A 21,532-nucleotide genomic window follows, 5' to 3' on the forward strand; every position below is an offset into this window, starting at 1 on the left:
AGGACAGGATAGCAGACCACGAGACAGGATTCAGGTACAGAACAGACTTTATTTTTACGCTGTACAGAAGGCAGGATCACATGTGTGGATCCCTTGGTCCGATACAGGATGGACCGACGGTGGTAGACGGTACGGGGTTGAAGTGGGTGAAAGACGGTACGAACTGACAGCCCCAGACTGCCGGACCAGGGTTGATATAGTGCCAGGGGAACGGTTAGTGGGATCTGAGTCTGGTGTGTCAGCCTGCGGGAGGTAATCTGCTGGAGTGTCCGCAGCTGTGCACTAATCAGGAGCGTGGCCATGGGAGGCGTCTGGAGGCAGAGTCCACTCACAGAGCACATGGCACACAACAACAAACAGGGGAATGACAGAACGCATGAGGAGAGGAGATCAGGGGAAACAGAGGTCACACACAACGGGTCAGACCGGGATCCTGACATGAAGACTTACAGAACCTGTGAATAATCTCTGGTGTCGGTTGAATGTTTATCTTCCTGCTTTGTTTTAGGTTTTAGTGACCGACGAAATGTAAAACCGTAAAAAAAAGAAATTTAGCTTTTTGTATTTGTGGGAACGTTTGAACCTGGTGGAAAGTTGAAGTGGGATTAGGGTTAACCCTAGCCCAGTCTGTTCTCGGGTTAACCCTAACCCAGTCTGTTCTAGGGTTAACCCTAGCCCAGTCTGTTCTAGGGTTAACCCTAACCCAGTCTGTTCTAGGGTTAACCCTAACCCAGTCTGTTCTAGGGTTAACCCTAACCCAGTCTGTTCTAGGGTTAACCCTAACCCAGTCTGTTCTAGGGTTAACCCTAACCCAGTCTGTTCTAGGGTTAAGGTTAACCCAGTCTGTTCTAGGGTTAACCCTAACCCAGTCTGTTCTAGGGTTAACCCTAACCCAGTCTGTTCTAGGGTTAAGGTTAACCCAGTCTGTTCTAGGGTTAACCCTAACCCAGTCTGTTCTAGGGTTAAGGTTAACCCAGTCTGTTCTAGGGTTAACCCTAACCCAGTCTGTTCTAGGGTTAACCCTAACCCAGTCTGTTCTAGGGTTAACCCTAACCCAGTCTGTTCTAGGGTTAACCCTAACCCAGTCTGTTCTAGGGTTAAGGTTAACCCAGTCTGTTCTAGGGTTAACCCTAACCCAGTCTGTTCTAGGGTTAAGGTTAAACCAGTCTGTTCTAGGGTTAACCCTAACCCAGTCTGTTCTAGGGTTAACCCTAACCCAGTCTGTTCTAGGGTTAACCCTAACCCAGGCTGTTCTAGGGTTAACCCTAACCCAGTCTGTTCTAGGGTTAAGGTTAACCCAGTCTGTTCTAGGGTTAAGGTTAAACCAGTCTGTTCTCGGGTTAACCCTAACCCAGTCTGTTCTAGGGTTAACCCTAGCCCAGTCTGTTCTAGGGTTAACCCTAACCCAGTCTGTTCTAGGGTTAACCCTAACCCAGTCTGTTCTAGGGTTAACCCTAACCCAGTCTGTTCTAGGGTTAACCCTAACCCAGTCTGTTCTAGGGTTAACCCTAACCCAGTCTGTTCTAGGGTTAAGGTTAACCCAGTCTGTTCTAGGGTTAACCCTAACCCAGTCTGTTCTAGGGTTACGGTTAACCCAGTCTGTTCTAGGGTTAACCCTAACCCAGTCTGTTCTAGGGTTAAGGTTAACCCAGTCTGTTCTAGGGTTAACCCTAACCCAGTCTGTTCTAGGGTTAAGGTTAACCCAGTCTGTTCTAGGGTTAAGGTTAAACCAGTCTGTTCTAGGGTTAACCCTAACCCAGTCTGTTCTAGGGTTAACCCTAACCCAGTCTGTTCTAGGGTTAACCCTAACCCAGTCTGTTCTAGGGTTAACCCTAACCCAGTCTGTTCTAGGGTTAAGGTTAACCCAGTCTGTTCTAGGGTTAAGGTTAAACCAGTCTGTTCTAGGGTTAACCCTAACCCACTACCGACAGTGGGCGGTCTGATATATGATGTCAGTGTTGATGTTTATTCCCCCAGGTTTATGTTATTCTCCTGAGTGGCAGCATCCCTGAACATGTGGCAGTCTGTACATTCAGAACAGTCCTGTAGAGCCGCTGGACCTTCATCTGTCCACTCTTTCTGATGGTGTGGTCCGTTTAATCAGTTGCGAGTATGTCGGCAGAAAGAACCGGCAAATATGGTTTGACACCCGGAGAAAAGCCTCACTAACACTGGAGAACATTCAGCAGGTTCAACACCACCCTGCTGCTCCATAAATATAATACAATCTTCATAACTATGTTTTCATCAGTGTATCATCAACTGAAACTAAGAACCGCATTAGAATGAGTCCTTAATGTCTACATACAGCTGGTCCTCTTCATAGAGTCCTCCAGGTTCTCATGTTACCTGAGGGAGGAGGAACACCTCACCACTACATCCTCTACACTGCTCCTTTAAAATGCCATCAGTCTTTTTTAAACAAAGATTAATTCCATCAAATCAATAAATGATGTGATTTCTGAGGTTTTAATTTCAATGTTAATCAGAACTGATTCATGTGTGAAGCAGTAAAATCTGATGCTGTAGTTTAAAACTCAATTTATTAATGAAACAAAGATGAAAAATCAACATGAACCGAATGAACATAAATATAAGCTGTACTTTAAATAGAAGGCTATCAAACAGATACACGTGTATTGATTGTTAGGGCCTCAACAGGAACACATTTCAACAAGTGGAGAGTTTGTTTTATTCATAAATAATGACACAACTTAACCAGAGCGATGAGTCTGGTGACCAAACACAAGAAAAGGATGGAGGAAGTCCCGTCCCCCCCAGTCATGTGACCGTATCATTGTGTCAGAGAGGTCATGTGACCTGGAGGCTAAAATTATCCAGCAGATCTGAGGTCAGATTTCAGCTGAAGAGACGCAGCATGGAGGACGGCTGCTGAGGACCGACACAATACTTCCAACAGTACTGTTTACCTTTAGTCTCTGTGTACTTGTAGTTCAGTTGTCATAGTTATGAGTACAGCTCGATAGTCTCTGTGTGGTACAGTTGTAGTCTTTCTGTAGTATACAGTGTGATACAGCTGTTGAAGGCAGCTATGGCTGCAGGATCAGGCTTTTCCTGAAGCTAGCCCTTCTGGACCTCAGACGTGTGGACCTGCTTCTGGGGAGCAGGGTGAGCTGCAGTGGCCTCTCTGTGGAGCTCTGAGAAGCTGAGTGTTGGCAAACCAATTATTTATTTAGATGTTGTTCTTGTGCTGGTCGAAGCTGAGTCTATTGTCCAGTCTGACACAATAATACGGACAGTACTACTGTTTACCACAACTGTACGACACAGACTACGACTGTACTACAACTGTACTACACAGAGACTATGACTGGACTACAACTGTACTACACAGAGACTACAACTATACTACAACTGTACTACAACTGTACTACACAGAGACTACAACTGTACTACAACTGTACTACACAGAGACTATGACTGGACTACAACTGTACTACACAGAGACTACAACTGTACTACAACTGTACTACAACTGTACTACACAGAGACTACAACTGTACTACAACTGTACTACACAGAGACTATGACTGGACTACAACTGTACTACACAGAGACTACAACTGTACTACAACTGTACTACAACTGTACTACAACTGTACTACACAGAGACTATGACTGGACTACAACTGTACTACACAGAGACTACAACTGTACTACACAGAGACTACAACTGTACTACAACTGTACTACAACTGTACTACACAGAGACTATGACTGTACTACAACTGTACTACACAGAGACTACAACTGTACTACAACTGTACTACACAGAGACTACGACTGTACTACGACTGTACTACAACTGTACTACACAGAGACTACGACTGTACTACAACTGTACTACATAGAGACTACGACTGTACTACAACTGTACTACGACTGTACTACAACTATACTACAACTGTACTACACAGAGACTACGACTGTACTACAACTGTACTACACAGAGACTACGACTGTACTACAACTGTACTACACAGAGACTACAACTGTACTACAACTGTACTACAACTGTACTACACAGAGACTACAACTGTACTACAACTGTACTACACAGAGACTATGACTGGACTACAACTGTACTACACAGAGACTACAACTGTACTACAACTGTACTACAACTGTACTACACAGAGACTATGACTGTACTACAACTGTACTACACAGAGACTACAACTGTACTACAACTGTACTACACAGAGACTACGACTGTACTACGACTGTACTACAACTGTACTACACAGAGACTACGACTGTACTACAACTGTACTACATAGAGACTACGACTGTACTACAACTGTACTACGACTGTACTACAACTATACTACAACTGTACTACACAGAGACTACGACTGTACTACAACTGTACTACACAGAGACTACAACTGTACTACAACTGTACTACACAGAGACTATGACTGTACTACAACTGTACTACAACTGTACTACACAGAGACTACGACTGTACTACAACTGTACTACACAGAGACTACGACTGTACTACAACTGTACTACACAGAGACTACAACTGTACTACACAGAGACTACGACTGTACTACACAGAGACTACGACTGTACTACAACTGTACTACACAGAGACTACAACTGTACTACACAGAGACTACGACTGTACTACAACTGTACTACAACTGTACTACACAGAGACTATGACTGTACTACAACTGTACTACATAGAGACTACGACTGTACTACAACTGTACTACACAGAGACTACAACTGTACTACAACTGTACTACACAGAGACTACGACTGTACTACAACTGTACTACACAGAGACTACAACTGTACTACACAGAGACTACGACTGTACTACAACTGTACTACAACTGTACTACACAGAGACTACAACTGTACTACACAGAGACTACGACTGTACTACAACTGTACTACACAGAGACTACGACTGTACTACAACTGTACTACACAGAGACTACAACTGTACTACACAGAGACTACGACTGTACTACAACTGTACTACACAGATACTACAACTGTACTACACAGAGACTATGACTGTGAATGTTGTATTAAATAACAAATATATTTATGTTATATACATTTTCTTTCTTTCATAAATATACTAAATCATTATTTTTCTAGGTTATATCATACTAATATTAAATAATGTATTTACTTAGAAGTGAATCAATGATTTGAAATGATATGTTTGTGTTTAAAGTCTTTTCTTTTCAACAGGACACTCAGAGGGAGGAAGTGGTCATCCTACCTGTACACCTGTGCGCTGTGACATCACTCGGCTGACAGGAAGTGGTCATCATGGTGGGCGTGGTGAGCTCGGTGAGCTCCATCAAAGCTCTGTGGGAGACGAGGATCAGGAGGGTCCAAGAGGAGGAAGACCAGCAGAAGAGAAAGAAGACCGGGGGCGGGGCCACCGGCAGGTCAGACGTCTGTGTTCAGATGAAGCTGGTGACGTGTTGAGCCAACAGCAGCTCTTGAAGTTTAACATGGCTGCACATTATTAGCAGTAGTACTATTATCTCTGCCAGGGACATTATGAGATTGTCTGTGTCTGTCCACTAATCAGAATCAGCTTTATTGTTCATGTGTGCTCCGGTTACACATTACTCTCATCGTACATACACACACATGAAATATATACAATAAACAAGAGAAATACAAGAAAAACAAGGACATTTAACAGCTTTATACAATATAAGTAAATATATCCCAAAGGAAAGTGTGTGTATATATCTATATCTATATATATATATATATATATATATATATATATATATCAAATACAACCTTTCATTATTAAAGACTACTTTATTACTCTGTCATATTTTTTTAACGAAGCAAGCAATCCACTTCCTGTTTACACCGTCACGCGCATGCCCAGTGCACGTTAATGGTCACGTGCTGTCCGCCTTCAAAGGCTGCCGTGTGGATGCAGATCAACTTGAGAATAATGCTGAAACTCCCGTGTGGACGGAGATCGTTTCTATTTGACAACTCTGCATCCAACTAGACACGGAGTAGTGAGGACATGGCCGAAGTTAGCAGAACCTCCCAGCAGCTCGAAAGCTTTCTGATGTGGTTTACATGTTGTTTTCTGGTTCAGTCCTGGTCTGTCATGTTTCATGTGGTTCAAGTTGAACCACATGAAAGTCTCAGTCTGAACCAGGACTTGAACCATTCAAGTCCTGGTTCAGACTGAGTGTTGGTCTTTCTGATCTGTCATGTCCCATGTGGTTCATGTCCTGGTTCAGACTGAGTGTTGGGGTTTCTGATCTGTCATGTCCCATGTGGTTCAAGTCCTGGTTCAGACTGAGTGTTGGTCTTTCTGATCCGTCATGTCCCATGTGGTTCATGTCCTGGTTCAGACTGAGTGTTGGGGTTTGGGAGGACCGGGCGGTTCTGGCTCAGCTGAAACAGAAGCTGCAGACAGAAGACGGACGGCTCATCCTCCGGATCGAACAGGAGGAGTGGAAGGTAACGTTCCCCACAGGTGAAGTGGACTCTGTGCAACGTGGACTTGATGTTACGTTGTGGTCATATCTTCATTTTTCTCTCCTTCCTCAAGACGTTGCCGGGCTGTCTGGTCCAGCTCAGTCAGGTCCATGAGTGGCAAATCCACCGGACCGGACTGCAGAAGATCCCTCACTTCATCACCAGATTCCAGAATCTTTTAGTTCTAGATCTGTCCCGCAACGGGGTCACAGAGATCCCCAAAGAGATCGGTCAGTACGTCCTCCACTTCTACTAAAGATAAAAAATCATTATTCCATTCTTACTGCAACACAGATTTGAGTATTGTAGACCTGTTTCCTGTCCTCTAGTACAGTTCTGTCTCTGTGAACTCTTTTGATCTGGTTCTGGTCTCAGGGAAGCTGACTCGGCTCAGAGAGCTCCTGCTGAGCTACAACAGAATCCAGTTTGTTCCTGAAGAATTGAGCAGCTGTGAGAGTCTGGAGAGACTGGAGCTGGCCATGAACCGGGACCTGAACCAGCTACCAAACCAGGTACCATCCACTACCTCATTCAGGTTCCAAAGAACCAGGTCCTGTAGACCTGTATTCATGAACCCATTATGATCCAGCTGATCTGAGGTCTGTTCTCTGAACCACAGTTCCGGAACCTGAAGAAGCTGCAGCACCTGGACTTGTCCATGAACGACTTCACCTGCATGCCAGACTGCGTGGTCGGACTGCCGGCGCTCCAGTGGCTCGACATGGGAGGAAACGGACTGCAGCACTTACCTGACGACATACACAGGTGGGGGAAAGAATGATCGGATGCCCCGCCCCCTTCTGCCATCAGCCAATGAACACTGAGGTCCGTTTGTCCTCAGGATGGAGACACTGCACACTCTGTGGCTGCAGAGGAACCAACTGGACAAACTTCCAGACAACATCAGCAGGATGAAGAGTCTGGATACGCTGGTCCTCAGCAGCAACAGACTCACAGACATCCCCCCACTGATGGAGGACATGTCCAATCTCAGGTCAGTCTGTCTGTCTCTCTGTCTTCAGGTCCGTCCTCACACACAGAACCAGATAATATTCATATTTGTAGTATTGGAGATGTTTCCTGTTCATCACAGTTAAAACCATCAATCGTCTCTCAGACTCAGCAGATGTTTCTGTTTCTGTTGAAGCAGGTTTGTGAATTTCCGGGACAACCCTCTGTCTCTGGACGTGAGGCTGTCCTGCAGGAAGACGAAGGCCGAGGACGACGAGGACGACAGAGAGATGTTTGGACGAGAGTTCATGCAGCTTTACATCCAGGAGTCCAGAAAGAGAGCGTCGGCTGTGCTCGACATTCACTGAGTCCACTGTTAGTATCACTTCATGAGCCCTGTTCTTTGTGTCATCTATATCTACTAGTGCTGGGCAAGGTAACGCGTTATTATCGTGTTAGCGCATTCATTCATTAACGCCGACAATTATTTTATCGCTCGTTAACGCAGTTTTTTTTAAAATGCAATACCCACCGTTGGTGCAGCAAATCACCCAAACAAGCGGTGGAGGAAGTCTCCAGACTACGTTGAACTGTTCCGTGTCGCCCGTATCCTGTGCGCATGTCCGAACTGAGTGCGACAGAATGGCGGATCCGCCCCGGAGTCGACTGCTAACTGGGAAGCTAACAAATGCTACAGAGAAGTGGAGATAAACTAAAGCAACACAAGCTAACAGATGCTACAGAGAAGTGGAGATAAACTAAAGCAACACAAGCTAACATATGCTACAGAGAAGTAGAGATAAACTAAAGCAACACAAGCTAACAGATGCTACAGAGAAGTAGAGATAAACTAAAGCAACACAAGCTAACAGATGCTACAGAGAAGTTCAGATAAACTAAAGCAACACAAGCTAACAGATGCTACAGAGAAGTAGAGATAAACTAAAGCAACACAAGCTAACAGATGCTACAGAGAAGTGGAGATAAACTAAAGCAACACAAGCTAACAGACGCTACAGAGAAGTTCAGATAAACTAAAGCAACACAAGCTAACAGATGCTACAGAGAAGTAGAGATAAACTAAAGCAACACAAGCTAACAGATGCTACAGAGAAGTGGAGATAAACTAAAGCAACACAAGCTAACAGATGCTACAGAGAAGTGGAGATAAACTAAAGCAACACAAGCTAACAGACGCTACAGAGAAGTAGAGATAAACTAAAGCAACACAAGCTAACAGATGCTACAGAGAAGTAGAGATAAACTAAAGCAACACAAGCTAACAGATGCTACAGAGAAGTTCAGATAAACTAAAGCAACACAAGCTAACAGATGCTACAGAGAAGTAGAGATAAACTAAAGCAACACAAGCTAACAGATGCTACAGAGAAGTTCAGATAAACTAAAGCAACACAAGCTAACAAATGCTACAGAGAAGTGGAGATAAACTAAAGCAACACAAGCTAACAGACGCTACAGAGAAGTGGAGATAAACTAAAGCAACACAAGCTAACAGACGCTACAGAGAAGTAGAGATAAACTAAAGCAACACAAGCTAACAGACGCTACAGAGAAGTAGAGATAAACTAAAGCAACACAAGCTAACAGACGCTACAGAGAAGTGGAGATAAACTAAAGCAACACAAGCTAACAAATGCTACAGAGAAGTGGAGATAAACTAAAGCAACACAAGCTAACAGATGCTACAGAGAAGTAGAGATAAACTAAAGCAACACAAGCTAACAGACGCTACAGAGAAGTGGAGATAAACTAAAGCAACACAAGCTAACAGATGCTACAGAGATAAACTGCAGGTGAGTGTTGTGGAAGATGTCGGTCTGAGGAACGTTCTCAAGCTGCGTTTGTAAGAAATTTGAGCAAAAAACTGTAGTTAGTAGATATAATAAAAGTGTTTAATAATTCATAATTAGTCATAATCATAATGGTTTTGGGAATGCATAATTAAGATAAACATAAAGTGCTGTAGGAGTAGTAGCTAAAAGAAATGAAGCTTCTGCCAAGTTGCAGAAGTCTAGCTTATATACTGAAGGACTATCATAGAAGGGAGTAAGTCATAACTGACAGGATTTGAATGTGTTAGCTGCTCAGGGAGAGAGAGATGTGAGATAGGCGTTTACAGAAGTGCGTAGGGAAATTGGCCAATAGCAATTGAGATAGACGGACTCAGACGACGGACGTGTTTTTTATACCTGAGGAGCTGAGTTGAGTTTTTTGCAAATGGGGTTTTATTGATTTAATATTTCATAGGAGTATGTACTCCAATGTTTAACTGTAATCGTACTTGCATCAGTGGAATTAAATTCCTTATAATTGTAAACCAGTCTTGGTAGAGTTCTTATTGGAGCGTGTGGACTGTACAAAGCAGCGGCCACACGTGCTCCGGCCTTCTCTCTGTGGGGTGTGAGTTTCAGCCTCGACACGTTCACGTCTCGTTTGGTGTGAACGCAGCTTTAGGATCTCAGCGAATGACGTCACGTATGAGCCTCAAGACGCACCGTCAGCAGAAGAACACACGAGTTGTGTTAAAGGAGAGGACGACTAAAGCCACGCGTTACAACCAGCAGCAGCTGCTGCTCTCACTGGAGACTACTGGACATCACTGGGTCACCTTCATCACCTGAGTTACAGCATCATAGTGATGAAGAGTAGAGCTGCATCATAGTGATGAAGAGTAGAGCTGTATCATAGTGATGAAGAGTAGAGCTGGGTCACCTTCATCACCTCTGAGTTACAGCATCACAGTGATGAAGAGTAGAGCTGGGTCACCTTCATCACCTGAGTTACAGCATCACAGTGATGAAGAGTAGAGCTGGGTCACCTTCATCACCTGAGTTACAGCATCATAGTGATGAAGAGTAGAGCTGGGTCACCTTCATCACCTGAGTTACAGCATCATAGTGATGAAGAGTAGAGCTGCATCATAGTGATGAAGAGTAGAGCTGGGTCACCTTCATCACCTGAGTTACAGCATCATAGTGATGAAGAGTAGAGCTGGGTCATCTTCATCACCTCTGAGTCACAGCATCATAGTGATGAAGAGTAGAGCTGCATCATAGTGATGAAGAATAGCGCTGCATCATAGTGATGAAGAGTAGAGCAGCATCATAGTGATGAAGAGTAGAGCTGCGTCATAGTGATGAAGAGTAGAGCTGCGTCATAGTGATGAAGAGTAGCGCTGCATCATAGTGATGAAGAGTAGAGCTGCATCATAGTGATGAAGAGTAGAGCTGCATCATAGTGATGAAGAGTAGAGCAGCATCATAGTGATGAAGAGTAGAGCAGCATCATAGTGATGAAGAGTAGAGCTGCATCATAGTGATGAAGAGTAGCGCTGCATCATAGTGATGAAGAGTAGAGCTGCGTCATAGTGATGAAGAGTAGAGCTGCGTCATAGTGATGAAGAGTAGAGCTGCATCATAGTGATGAAGAGTAGAGCTGCATCATAGTGATGAAGAGTAGCGCTGCATCATAGTGATGAAGAGTAGCGCAGCATCATAGTGATGAAGAGTAGAGCAGCATCATAGTGATGAAGAGTAGAGCTGCATCATAGTGATGAAGAGTAGAGCTGCATCATAGTGATGAAGAGTAGAGCTGCATCATAGTGATGAAGAGTAGAGCTGCATCATAGTGATGAAGAGTAGAGCTGCATCATAGTGATGAAGAGTAGAGCTGCATCATAGTGATGAAGAGTAGAGCAGCATCATAGTGATGAAGAGTAGAGCTGCATCATAGTGATGAAGAGTAGAGCTGCATCATAGTGATGAAGAGTAGAGCAGCATCATAGTGATGAAGAGTAGAGCAGCATCATAGTGATGAAGAGTAGCGCTGCATCATAGTGATGAAGAGTAGAGCAGCATCATAGTGATGAAGAGTAGAGCTGCATCATAGTGATGAAGAGTAGAGCTGCATCATAGTGATGAAGAGTAGAGCAGCATCATAGTGATGAAGAGTAGAGCAGCATCATAGTGATGAAGAGTAGCGCTGCATCATAGTGATGAAGAGTAGAGCAGCATCATAGTGATGAAGAGTAGCGCAGCATCATAGTGATGAAGAGTAGAGCTGCATCATAGTGATGAAGAGTAGAGCTGCATCATTGTGATGAAGAGTAGAGCAGCATCATAGTGATGAAGAGTAGAGCAGCATCATAGTGATGAAGAGTAGAGCAGCATCATAGTGATGAAGAGTAGCGCTGCATCATAGTGATGAAGAGTAGAGCTGCATCATAGTGATGAAGAGTAGAGCTGCATCATAGTGATGAAGAGTAGCGCTGCATCATAGTGATGAAGAGTAGAGCTGCATCATAGTGATGAAGAGTAGAGCAGCATCATAGTGATGAAGAGTAGAGCTGCATCATAGTGATGAAGAGTAGAGCTGCATCATAGTGATGAAGAGTAGAGCAGCATCATAGTGATGAAGAGTAGAGCAGCATCATAGTGATGAAGAGTAGAGCTGCATCATAGTGATGAAGAGTAGAGCTGCATCATAGTGATGAAGAGTAGAGCAGCATCATAGTGATGAAGAGTAGAGCTGCATCATAGTGATGAAGAGTAGAGCTGCATCATAGTGATGAAGAGTAGAGCTGCATCATAGTGATGAAGAGTAGAGCAGCATCATAGTGATGAAGAGTAGAGCTGCATCATAGTGATGAAGAGTAGAGCTGCATCATAGTGATGAAGAGTAGAGCAGCATCATAGTGATGAAGAGTAGCGCAGCATCATAGTGATGAAGAGTAGAGCTGCATCATAGTGATGAAGAGTAGAGCAGCATCATAGTGATGAAGAGTAGAGCTGCATCATAGTGATGAAGAGTAGAGCAGCATCATAGTGATGAAGAGTAGCGCAGCATCATAGTGATGAAGAGTAGAGCAGCATCATAGTGATGAAGAGTAGCGCAGCATCATAGTGATGAAGAGTAGAGCAGCATCATAGTGATGAAGAGTAGCGCTGCATCATAGTGATGAAGAGTAGAGCTGCATCATAGTGATGAAGAGTAGAGCTGCATCATAGTGATGAAGAGTAGAGCTGCATCATAGTGATGAAGAGTAGAGCAGCATCATAGTGATGAAGAGTAGAGCAGCATCATAGTGATGAAGAGTAGCGCTGCATCATAGTGATGAAGAGTAGAGCAGCATCATAGTGATGAAGAGTAGAGCTGCATCATAGTGATGAAGAGTAGAGCTGCATCATAGTGATGAAGAGTAGAGCTGCATCATAGTGATGAAGAGTAGAGCAGCATCATAGTGATGAAGAGTAGAGCAGCATCATAGTGATGAAGAGTAGCGCTGCATCATAGTGATGAAGAGTAGAGCAGCATCATAGTGATGAAGAGTAGAGCTGCATCATAGTGATGAAGAGTAGAGCTGCATCATAGTGATGAAGAGTAGAGCTGCATCATAGTGATGAAGAGTAGAGCAGCATCATAGTGATGAAGAGTAGCGCAGCATCATAGTGATGAAGAGTAGAGCTGCATCATAGTGATGAAGAGTAGAGCTGCATCATAGTGATGAAGAGTAGCGCTGCATCATAGTGATGAAGAGTAGAGCTGCATCATAGTGATGAAGAGTAGAGCTGCATCATAGTGATGAAGAGTAGAGCTGCATCATAGTGATGAAGAGTAGAGCAGCATCATAGTGATGAAGAGTAGAGCAGCATCATAGTGATGAAGAGTAGCGCTGCATCATAGTGATGAAGAGTAGAGCTGCATCATAGTGATGAAGAGTAGAGCTGCATCATAGTGATGAAGAGTAGAGCAGCATCATAGTGATGAAGAGTAGAGCTGCATCATAGTGATGAAGAGTAGAGCAGCATCATAGTGATGAAGAGTAGAGCAGCATCATAGTGATGAAGAGTAGAGCAGCATCATAGTGATGAAGAGTAGAGCTGCATCATAGTGATGAAGAGTAGAGCAGCATCATAGTGATGAAGAGTAGAGCTGCATCATAGTGATGAAGAGTAGCGCTGCATCATAGTGATGAAGAGTAGCGCTGCATCACATGCTCTGACTGTGATGAAGACTCAACACACACATGTAGATGAACGTGTGAAACATGTTGTTCTGTTCACAGCAGTGGAACGTTTCACACACTGAGCACAGATATAGAAGAGATAGAACTGCTGCTGTGTGAAGAGAACACTGCTGCTCACAACAACCTGATGTGTTCAAAGTGTTCACACACAATGTTATTCACCTTTGTTCATAGAGCAGCACTTTCAAATAACAGTGCACAATACACTACTTATGAATTCATTCTTGAACTTTGAGCGTAACAATCAGATTAATGGAGATGAAACATTGTAATCGTTGCCCAGCACTAATATATATATATATATGTTTATATGAAAAAAAAATATATGTATTATAACCTCACAAACATCAAAACAAAGAAACACAACCAAGAGTTTCTCTGAGAATCTTTAATTATCTTTATTGAGATGTTTATCTTTCATGTTTGTTTGAAATGTAGAAAGTGTTAAAAGTCAATTATTAACAATCATTAATTTCTAACTTAAACCTTCTTAAATCGTTAACTGTATTGAGTCATTTAGTCCGTAGTCGGTCGGCCCATAGTCTGTCGGTCCGTAGTATGTCGGTCCGTAGTCTGTCGGTCCGTAGTCTGTCGGTCCGTAGTCTGTCGGTCCGTAGTCGGTCGGTCCGTAGTCTGTCGGTCCGTAGTCGGTCGGTCCGTAGTCGGTCGGTCCGTAGTCTGTCGGTCCGTAGTCTGTCGGTCCGTAGTCTGTCGGTCCGTAGTCTGTCGGTCCGTAGTCTGTCGGTCCGTAGTCGGTCGGTCCGTAGTCTGTCGGTCCGTAGTCTGTCGGTCCGTAGTCGGTCGGTCCGTAGTCTGTCGGTCCGTAGTCTGTCGGTCCGTAGTCTGTCGGTCCGTAGTCGGTCGGTCCGTAGTCGGTCGGTCCGTAGTCTGTCGGTCCGTAGTCGGTCGGTCCGTAGTCTGTCGGTCCGTAGTCTGTCGGTCCGTAGTCGGTCGGTCCGTAGTCTGTCGGTCCGTAGTCGGTCGGTCCGTAGTCGGTCGGTCCGTAGTCGGTCGGTCCGTAGTCGGTCGGTCCGTAGTCGGTCGGTCCGTAGTCTGTCGGTCCGTAGTCTGTCGGTCCGTAGTCTGTCGGTCCGTAGTCGGTCGGTCCGTAGTCTGTCGGTCCGTAGTCTGTCGGTCCGTAGTCGGTCGGTCCGTAGTCTGTCGGTCCGTAGTCTGTCGGTCCGTAGTCTGTCGGTCCGTAGTCTGTCGGTCCGTAGTCTGTCGGTCCGTAGTCTGTCGGTCCGTAGTCTGTCGGTCCGTAATCTGTCGGTCAGTAGTCTGTCGGCCCGTAGTCTGTCGGCCCGTAGTCTGTCGGTCCGTAGTCTGTCGGTCCGTAGTCTGTCGGTCCGTAGTCTGTCGGTCCGTAGTCTGTCGGTCCGTAGTCTGTCGGTCCGTAGTCTGTCGGTCCGTAGTCTGTCGGTCCGTAGTCTGTCGGTCCGTAGTCTGTCGGTCCGTAGTCTGTCGGTCCGTAGTCTGTCGGTCCGTAATCTGTCGGTCCGTAGTCTGTCGGTCCGTAGTCTGTCGGTCCGTAGTCTGTCGGTCCGTAATCTGTCGGTCCGTAGTCTGTCGGTCCGTAGTCTGTCGGTCCGTAGTCTGTCGGTCCGTAGTCTGTCGGTCCGTAGTCTGTCGGTCCGTAGTCTGTCGGTCCGTAATCTGTCGGTCCGTAGTCTGTCGGTCCGTAATCTGTCGGTCCGTAGTCTGTCGGTCCGTAGTCTGTCGGTCCGTAGTCTGTCGGTCCGTAGTCTGTCGGTCCGTAGTCTGTCGGTCCGTAGTCTGTCGGTCCGTAGTCTGTCGGTCCGTAGTCTGTCGGTCCGTAGTCTGTCGGTCCGTAGTCTGTCGGTCCGTAGTCTGTCGGTCCGTAATCTGTCGGTCCGTAGTCTGTCGGTCCGTAGTCTGTCGGTCCGTAGTCGGTCGGTCCGTAGTCTGTCGGTCCGTAGTCTGTCTCTGTGTCTCTATGTCTCAGTTTGATGGGACGGCGGTGAGCAGGACGTTCTCCAGAGTCACCTGACTGTTTACGTAATGAGTCAGTTTGCTGTTGAATCCTTTCGTCTTCAGGAAGTCGAGTCTTCCGCCGTCAATCAGACGTTTACAGAGACGACCGACCTGCTCGCGTTCGTCGGCCAACAGAAACCTGCAGAGAAGAAAAACCACATTCAGATAAAGAGGTGAAACTTCTGCACCGAGGGGGTCAGAGGTCAAATATTTACCCGCTCACAGCGTCCGTCCCCTCCGCCGGGTCGTGCTCTTCCACGTCTCCTCTCTGATTAGTCCCGCCCTGAGGTGGACCATCCCGATTGGTCGGTCTGATTCCACACGTGGCCCAGCTGGACATCCGACAGAAAGCTGAGAAGTCTGCCGCTCCGAGTCCGTTCTGCAGGAAGAACTGCTGCCCGACGTAATGACGCCACTCACAGCGATGGTGGCAGCACAGAGCCACCGCCAGGCCCAGCACCGGACCAGAGTCTGGACCAGGACTAGATTCTAGCAGTGCTGCTGCATCAGCTAATTCTGGTTCTGAGGTTTTGAGGCGTTTTGGTGGTGGTTCACCCTCCTCTCTGAGTCCTGGTGTTTCCAACAGACATCTCAGAGCCAGATCTGAGACCAGAGACAGACAAGGCCAGCTGAGTTAGCATTCTTTCAACCAATCAGAGGACAGGACTGCTCTCACCTGTCGCTGCTCCACACAGGTGTTTCCCAACTCCAACCAGCGGAAGCCTCCTCTGTCTGAGCAGCTGGACTTTACCTGAAAACATCAGAGTCAGAAGAGTCAAACCAGAACTAAGCTCAACCACCAGAGTCTCCAGATGTTAGTCTCTTACTTAAATCCAGATGTTGAATGTCAACCTGCAGCCTCTCAAACTGAACTCCAGTATCCTGATGTTTCCCGTCCACCTGGACCAGAACAGACCAGAACAGACCAGATCAGACCTGATTTACTTCATCAATCATTCTACAGGTGTAACGGCTGTATTTGGGGTTAGAACTGGTTTCGGCGTCCTCTGCTGGTCTGCTGGAGTAGTGAGGTTTTTCATGCCTTGAAGCGGGTGCTGCAGCGCTCCACCAGCAGCAGCTGCAGGTCGTCGCAGGTCTGCAGGTGGTCTCGGGTCTTCAGAGCTTCGTGGATCCAGTGAGACAGTTTCCCGCGACCGGCTCCAAACTCCACGAAGCACCGCCCCCTTCCCAGCAGCCCCAGTGCCTCCAGGTGACCTAAGAGAGAGGACTGGACACAGCTGACAGGTGAGAGAAGCCCCACCTCCTCCATGTGCACCTGTATGAACGTGGATCACCTCAGACTCAGAGTGCTGGGTCCTGATCCTGGCTCAGGACTCAGCTGAGTTCTTTTTTTGTGTACCTGCTGCTTCAGGTGTTTGTGGGCGGAGTCTCCGTTCTTTGGGTTGTTGAGTTCCTCCTGGACGACAGGATGAGACAGAACACTGTCCTCCACATCACACTGCAGTCCTACAACAACAACAACAACATGATGATGCCAGGTCCCGTTCCTCGTAGTGGTTCACTGAGTCCATCAAATGTCCTTCAGCAGCCGAAATGAAGGAGATGATTGAAGTCAGGCTGTCTCGGTTTCTCCGAGGCTGATCCTCTCAAACAGTCTCGTTAATGCGACCCAGACGATCAGGATCAGGATGACTGCGCGTGCCCGTCCTACTTCTAAAGGGGGAAGCGTGGATCACCCAAACCATGATGTTCTAACAGTCCAATGTGAAATAAAGTCACAGAAAGAGCCTCTTTGTTCTCCGCTGACGAGCAGGAGATGATCATGAACGCATATGAGGAAGTCAAGACCGAAATCACAGCAAAATATAACAGCGGCACCGCTGAGAGGACCAGACAAGAAGCACGGCAACACATCAGACACGTTCAATGCGTCAGTGTTGGAAATGAAGCGGCTCATTTTAATGCCTCATCAGCCCAACCAATCACATGACATGTCTTTATGTGCTGCTGGCAGTAGACTTCATGATGCATCATCCAATGAGATCTACAGCGACAATAATGATCTCAACTCTTCAGAATAACAATAAAAACAAGCCCAACGAGGATCCAATGACACTCATTAACATGAGGACATGTGTGCTGTATGCCTCATGCATCATGTACTGTATGTGTGTATGTACATGTGTGTGTAGATCACATGTAGAACTAGCAGTGTGAATGTGTGTGTGTGGGCGGATCAGTATGTGTGTGTGTGTTATTCATCATCAGACATTCAATCAACTGAAGCAGTGAAGATCAATAGTGTGAGATTCTCTGTGTTCTCATCATGATCCACCTTCATCATGTTCTACAGTAATGATGTGCTGCTGTACTAATAACACTCATATCATTATGAGTGCTTTAACCTCATGTATGCAACCAGCCATCAAGAGGACATGAGAGCAAGTACACACTAAGCACACACACATGACTCAGAATGCTGAGTCAGCACAATATGTGCCATGGTGACGTGATGAACACATCCGTAAGTTTATTAAGCGCCAAATCAACTTGACCAACAGCGCGGCATGCAGCGGCTTTCCCCATGTTCTCCGCATCGCCGACACTACAACAACGCAGCACTCGCACAACAGCTCAAGGCTGCATCCAGTCTGTGGGACAGGCAGTGTGGTGTTCAATGTCTGCTCCAGAAGCTCTGGAAAGAAATGATTCCTTGTGGGCAGAATGGACAGCGCTCGTATAGGAAGTCATCGTGATGTGATGACGGATCTTGGCGATGTGGAAGAAGTCTCTCCCTATAAAACGCTCATCTAACTAATATCCTCCTTCATCAGTGGATCTCTGAGGAAGGAGCTGCACATTAATGCAACAGAGGCTTCTTAGTTTGCTCCGCTGCTTTTAAGGATCACGTGTGTCTCACTTTACATGCATTTCATCAACTCCCGTATAACCCCCAGTATATGCGCAAGCGCATCAGACGTATGTGACAGGAGCGGCCATGTTTTCCGGGGGAGTGGCAGCTTATCCAGCTACCTTCAGTTAGCCTGCGCTGGAGCAGGTTCCAGCTTATGGATGTGTTGCCATGGTGATTTTGCCAAACTTGCTTCGTGGAACCGAAAAGCCTGATTTATGTCATCTTATCCTGAAGATTATCCGGCTAACTCAGTTAGCCACGTACGAGGAACGGGGCCCAGAGCTCAGGTAACACCACCTGCTTCAGGAGGAACTCACCTGTGACGGCTGTCTTCAGTTTGTCCAGCAGAGACTGTAACTCGGTCCGGCTCCTCTCAGACAGACTCACCTGAACCACCGACAGCAAGATTATTAAAACGATGAAGATTAATATTATTGTTGTGACTCCGTCAGCTGAGATGTTACCTGATGGAGCGTCTCGCCGTCAGCTGATCCAGAGTTTATGTTCTCCACATAATAAACCTGCAGATTCACATCAAACACCCACTGAGATCACATGTACACACAGAGACACGGAACACACCTCTGTGATACATATATACACATATATATAAAATATATATGTATATCTACAATATATATGTATATATGTGTTGTAATAATAATAATAATAATAATAATAATAATAATAATAATAATAACAACTCACTGGCTTTTCTTTCTCTCTGGAGTTACATTTCTTCAGATGTTTCTCTAGTTTGTTTTCACTCACAGTGCTGAAGAGTCAAACAAACAGGAAGTCACTAACAGGAAGTCACTCACAAACAGGAAGTCACTCACAAACAGGAAGTCACTCACAAACAGGAAGTCACTAACAAACAGGAAGTTACTAACAATCAGGAAGTCACTAACAAACAGGAAGTCAAACAGGAAGTCACGAACAAATAGGAAGTCACGAACAAATAGGAAGTCACTCACAAACAGGAAGTCACTCACAAATAGGAAGCTTCCAACAAACAGGAAGTCACTCACAAACAGGAAGACACTCACAAACAGGAAGTCACTAACAAACAGGAAGTCACTAATAGGAAGTCACTCACAATATAATATATACTCTATTACTATACTCACTGTTTAGGGTCCAGAGGACACGGAATCCTCCTGCTGCCGCCTTCCTCCTGAAACAGGAAGTACAGAAAGTACATGAAGTACAGGAAGTATATGAAGTAGTGGTAGTACTTGTAATGTGAGGTTATTGATTAGACATCCTGTTGAACCAACAGGATAATAACTCAGTGGCGGGCTGTGCGTTGTATACCTGGGCCTTCAGTGCTGTCCTCCTACAGGTGAACCACCTCCTAATAACCTCATTATGACGCATCAATCCAAACCTGCAGCGGATCCACGCATTCCACCACACAAGAGCACGAGCCATTCAAATATCATTCATAAAAACCACACGGTAGACAAGTGAACAGTAGTAACGTCACTGCAGATGTAAACAAACAAACGCACTTCACTTACCAAATGCTGTTCACTTAAAGACAAACTCCATCCTCCTTTCTTTGTTAAAGAGTTTCATCCCAGTACATCGTTTCAGTTCCAGTAAGAAGTCCTTCTCCATTCATGGACGCCAGTGACAGTCGAGCCTCCCCAGTTGTATTTCGCCGGTCTGCGGCGGGGCCCGGGATCCCTCCTCCGCCGGGCGCCCGCTGGCCGCCGTTGTGGATCTGTTTCCCTGCGAACGTGTTCGTCGAGTTGTAGATCAACTCGAGTCTCTCCAAAAGTTTTCAAAAGCACCGTCGCTTGTGTCCTGCCGTGCTATGGTGTCCTCAGGTTAGCGTAGCGTAGCTCCAAACACCAAGAGCTCAGTTCAAATGAAACACATTCAGCCATAACATGTGCAACGCTTCTCCGACGCCGTCAGCAAGAAATACCGTTCATACAAATCCTCTTCCTGCTGAGTCAGGCTGCCAGCTGAGGTTGACTGACCATTTCTTAATGTCCAGCTTTTCCTGAAATGTCCTTCTTGAGAAAGGTGTTGTCAGTAACTCCGCCACTAAATCCGTTTCTCCTCCTTTTTCAGCCATTGAGTGTTAAAAACACAAAGCTAGGTAAAACAATAAATAAAGTACACCAAGCAAAACCATAACATTTTATAATTTCTTCCATATCTTCCAATCTGAACTCTTACTCCTCCGACTAAGCTCTAATGTTGAGTTTCTTTTCACGATAGTCACGTGCTCGCCCACTGACCAATCACAGCGCACGCTGCACCTCACTGCAGAGCTGCACTAATGCTGACGTCATTATAGGCCAGCTAGCAGCTCTGACACGTCAAAGAATACGCCCACCATGTCAAACTAAAGATCTGATTGGTTGAACACTATGACAATCAACAATATCGTCCCCGTTCACTTAAAAGTGCTCATGATGCACTTGTGAGTCTGCAGGCCTCTGGCTCTGTTCTACCTGGAGACACAGAGGTGAGATCTGATTGGATAAAAGCTCTACTTAAAACAAGCTGCACTGGAAGCAGAGCAACTGAGGAAGACAGGAGCTGTGCAATGAGAACATAAGATAATGGGAAAAACATTTTTATAAATTACAAAACATATTTATGATAAATATTTTAACAGCTTTACTCATTTTAAATGTAAGTCTACAATAATAAAGATTTATTATGGCGGGGAAATTAAATATTAAATTCAGATTCTATCACAACTTTTAACCAAATATTTAAAAAAACGCTTTTGTGGACAGAAGCATAGAAGAAGAATAAAAAGTAAAGACTGAGTTGTATTAAACATCAGGTCAGTTCAGCTTCACCACGAGGAAGATAACTCTTCATCAAAGCTCCAGGAGGATAACGGAAGTTGCTTTACTTTGAAAAACCTGTTTTGTCTTTAAACTGTTGAACTAATAAAGTTTAAACTTCAAATTCACTGATCAGCTGTTCTGTTATCTGGGTCCCTAAACTCACCATGGTCTCTGTTATTACCACGTTGTCTTTGTCCCTGAACTCACCATGGTCGCGTGCTCTCCACAGAACACTTTTCCTCTCGCGACGATCATTTTACAGAAACGTTTCTTTTTCTCCACGAAGAAGCCACATCTGACGTCCGCCATGTTGGATGACGCTCCACGCTGCTT

General features: G+C 45.4%; 2 protein-coding genes across 3 annotated transcripts; one reads left to right on the plus strand and one right to left on the minus strand.

Annotated features, from left to right (window-relative positions):
• Nucleotides 1-2,879: 2,879 nt before the first annotated feature.
• Nucleotides 2,880-9,026, plus strand: lrrc39 (leucine rich repeat containing 39). Its single transcript, XM_079268013.1, has 8 exons — nucleotides 2,880-3,129; nucleotides 5,242-5,444; nucleotides 6,390-6,498; nucleotides 6,590-6,746; nucleotides 6,892-7,028; nucleotides 7,136-7,281; nucleotides 7,358-7,510; nucleotides 7,667-9,026. Exons 2-8 carry the CDS (start codon nucleotides 5,323-5,325, stop codon nucleotides 7,833-7,835), a joined length of 993 nt encoding a protein of 330 aa, XP_079124139.1. The 5' UTR covers nucleotides 2,880-3,129; nucleotides 5,242-5,322; the 3' UTR covers nucleotides 7,836-9,026.
• Nucleotides 9,027-15,345: 6,319 nt separating this feature from the next.
• trmt13 (tRNA methyltransferase 13 homolog) lies at nucleotides 15,346-21,518 on the minus strand. Of its 2 annotated transcripts, XM_079267690.1 has the most exons (12): nucleotides 19,904-20,462; nucleotides 19,698-19,770; nucleotides 19,511-19,557; nucleotides 19,089-19,155; nucleotides 18,845-18,901; nucleotides 18,698-18,767; nucleotides 16,866-16,972; nucleotides 16,548-16,733; nucleotides 16,333-16,405; nucleotides 16,182-16,256; nucleotides 15,721-16,108; nucleotides 15,346-15,644 (listed from the first exon to the last, which is right to left on the minus strand). In XM_079267690.1, the coding sequence occupies exons 2-12, from the start codon at nucleotides 19,758-19,760 to the stop codon at nucleotides 15,473-15,475; spliced, it is 1,305 nt and encodes a 434-aa protein (XP_079123816.1). In that variant the 5' UTR covers nucleotides 19,761-19,770; nucleotides 19,904-20,462; the 3' UTR covers nucleotides 15,346-15,472. The 2 variants fall into 2 exon arrangements, with proteins under 2 accessions (XP_079123816.1, XP_079123815.1); XM_079267689.1 differs by lacking the exons at nucleotides 19,698-19,770; nucleotides 19,904-20,462 and adding an exon at nucleotides 21,407-21,518.
• Between the last annotated feature and the right edge of the window lie 14 nt (nucleotides 21,519-21,532).

The sequence above is a fragment of the Melanostigma gelatinosum genome (assembly GCF_949748355.1).
Source record: "Melanostigma gelatinosum genome assembly, chromosome: 4".
NCBI classification, from domain to species: Eukaryota; Metazoa; Chordata; class Actinopteri; order Perciformes; family Zoarcidae; genus Melanostigma; species Melanostigma gelatinosum.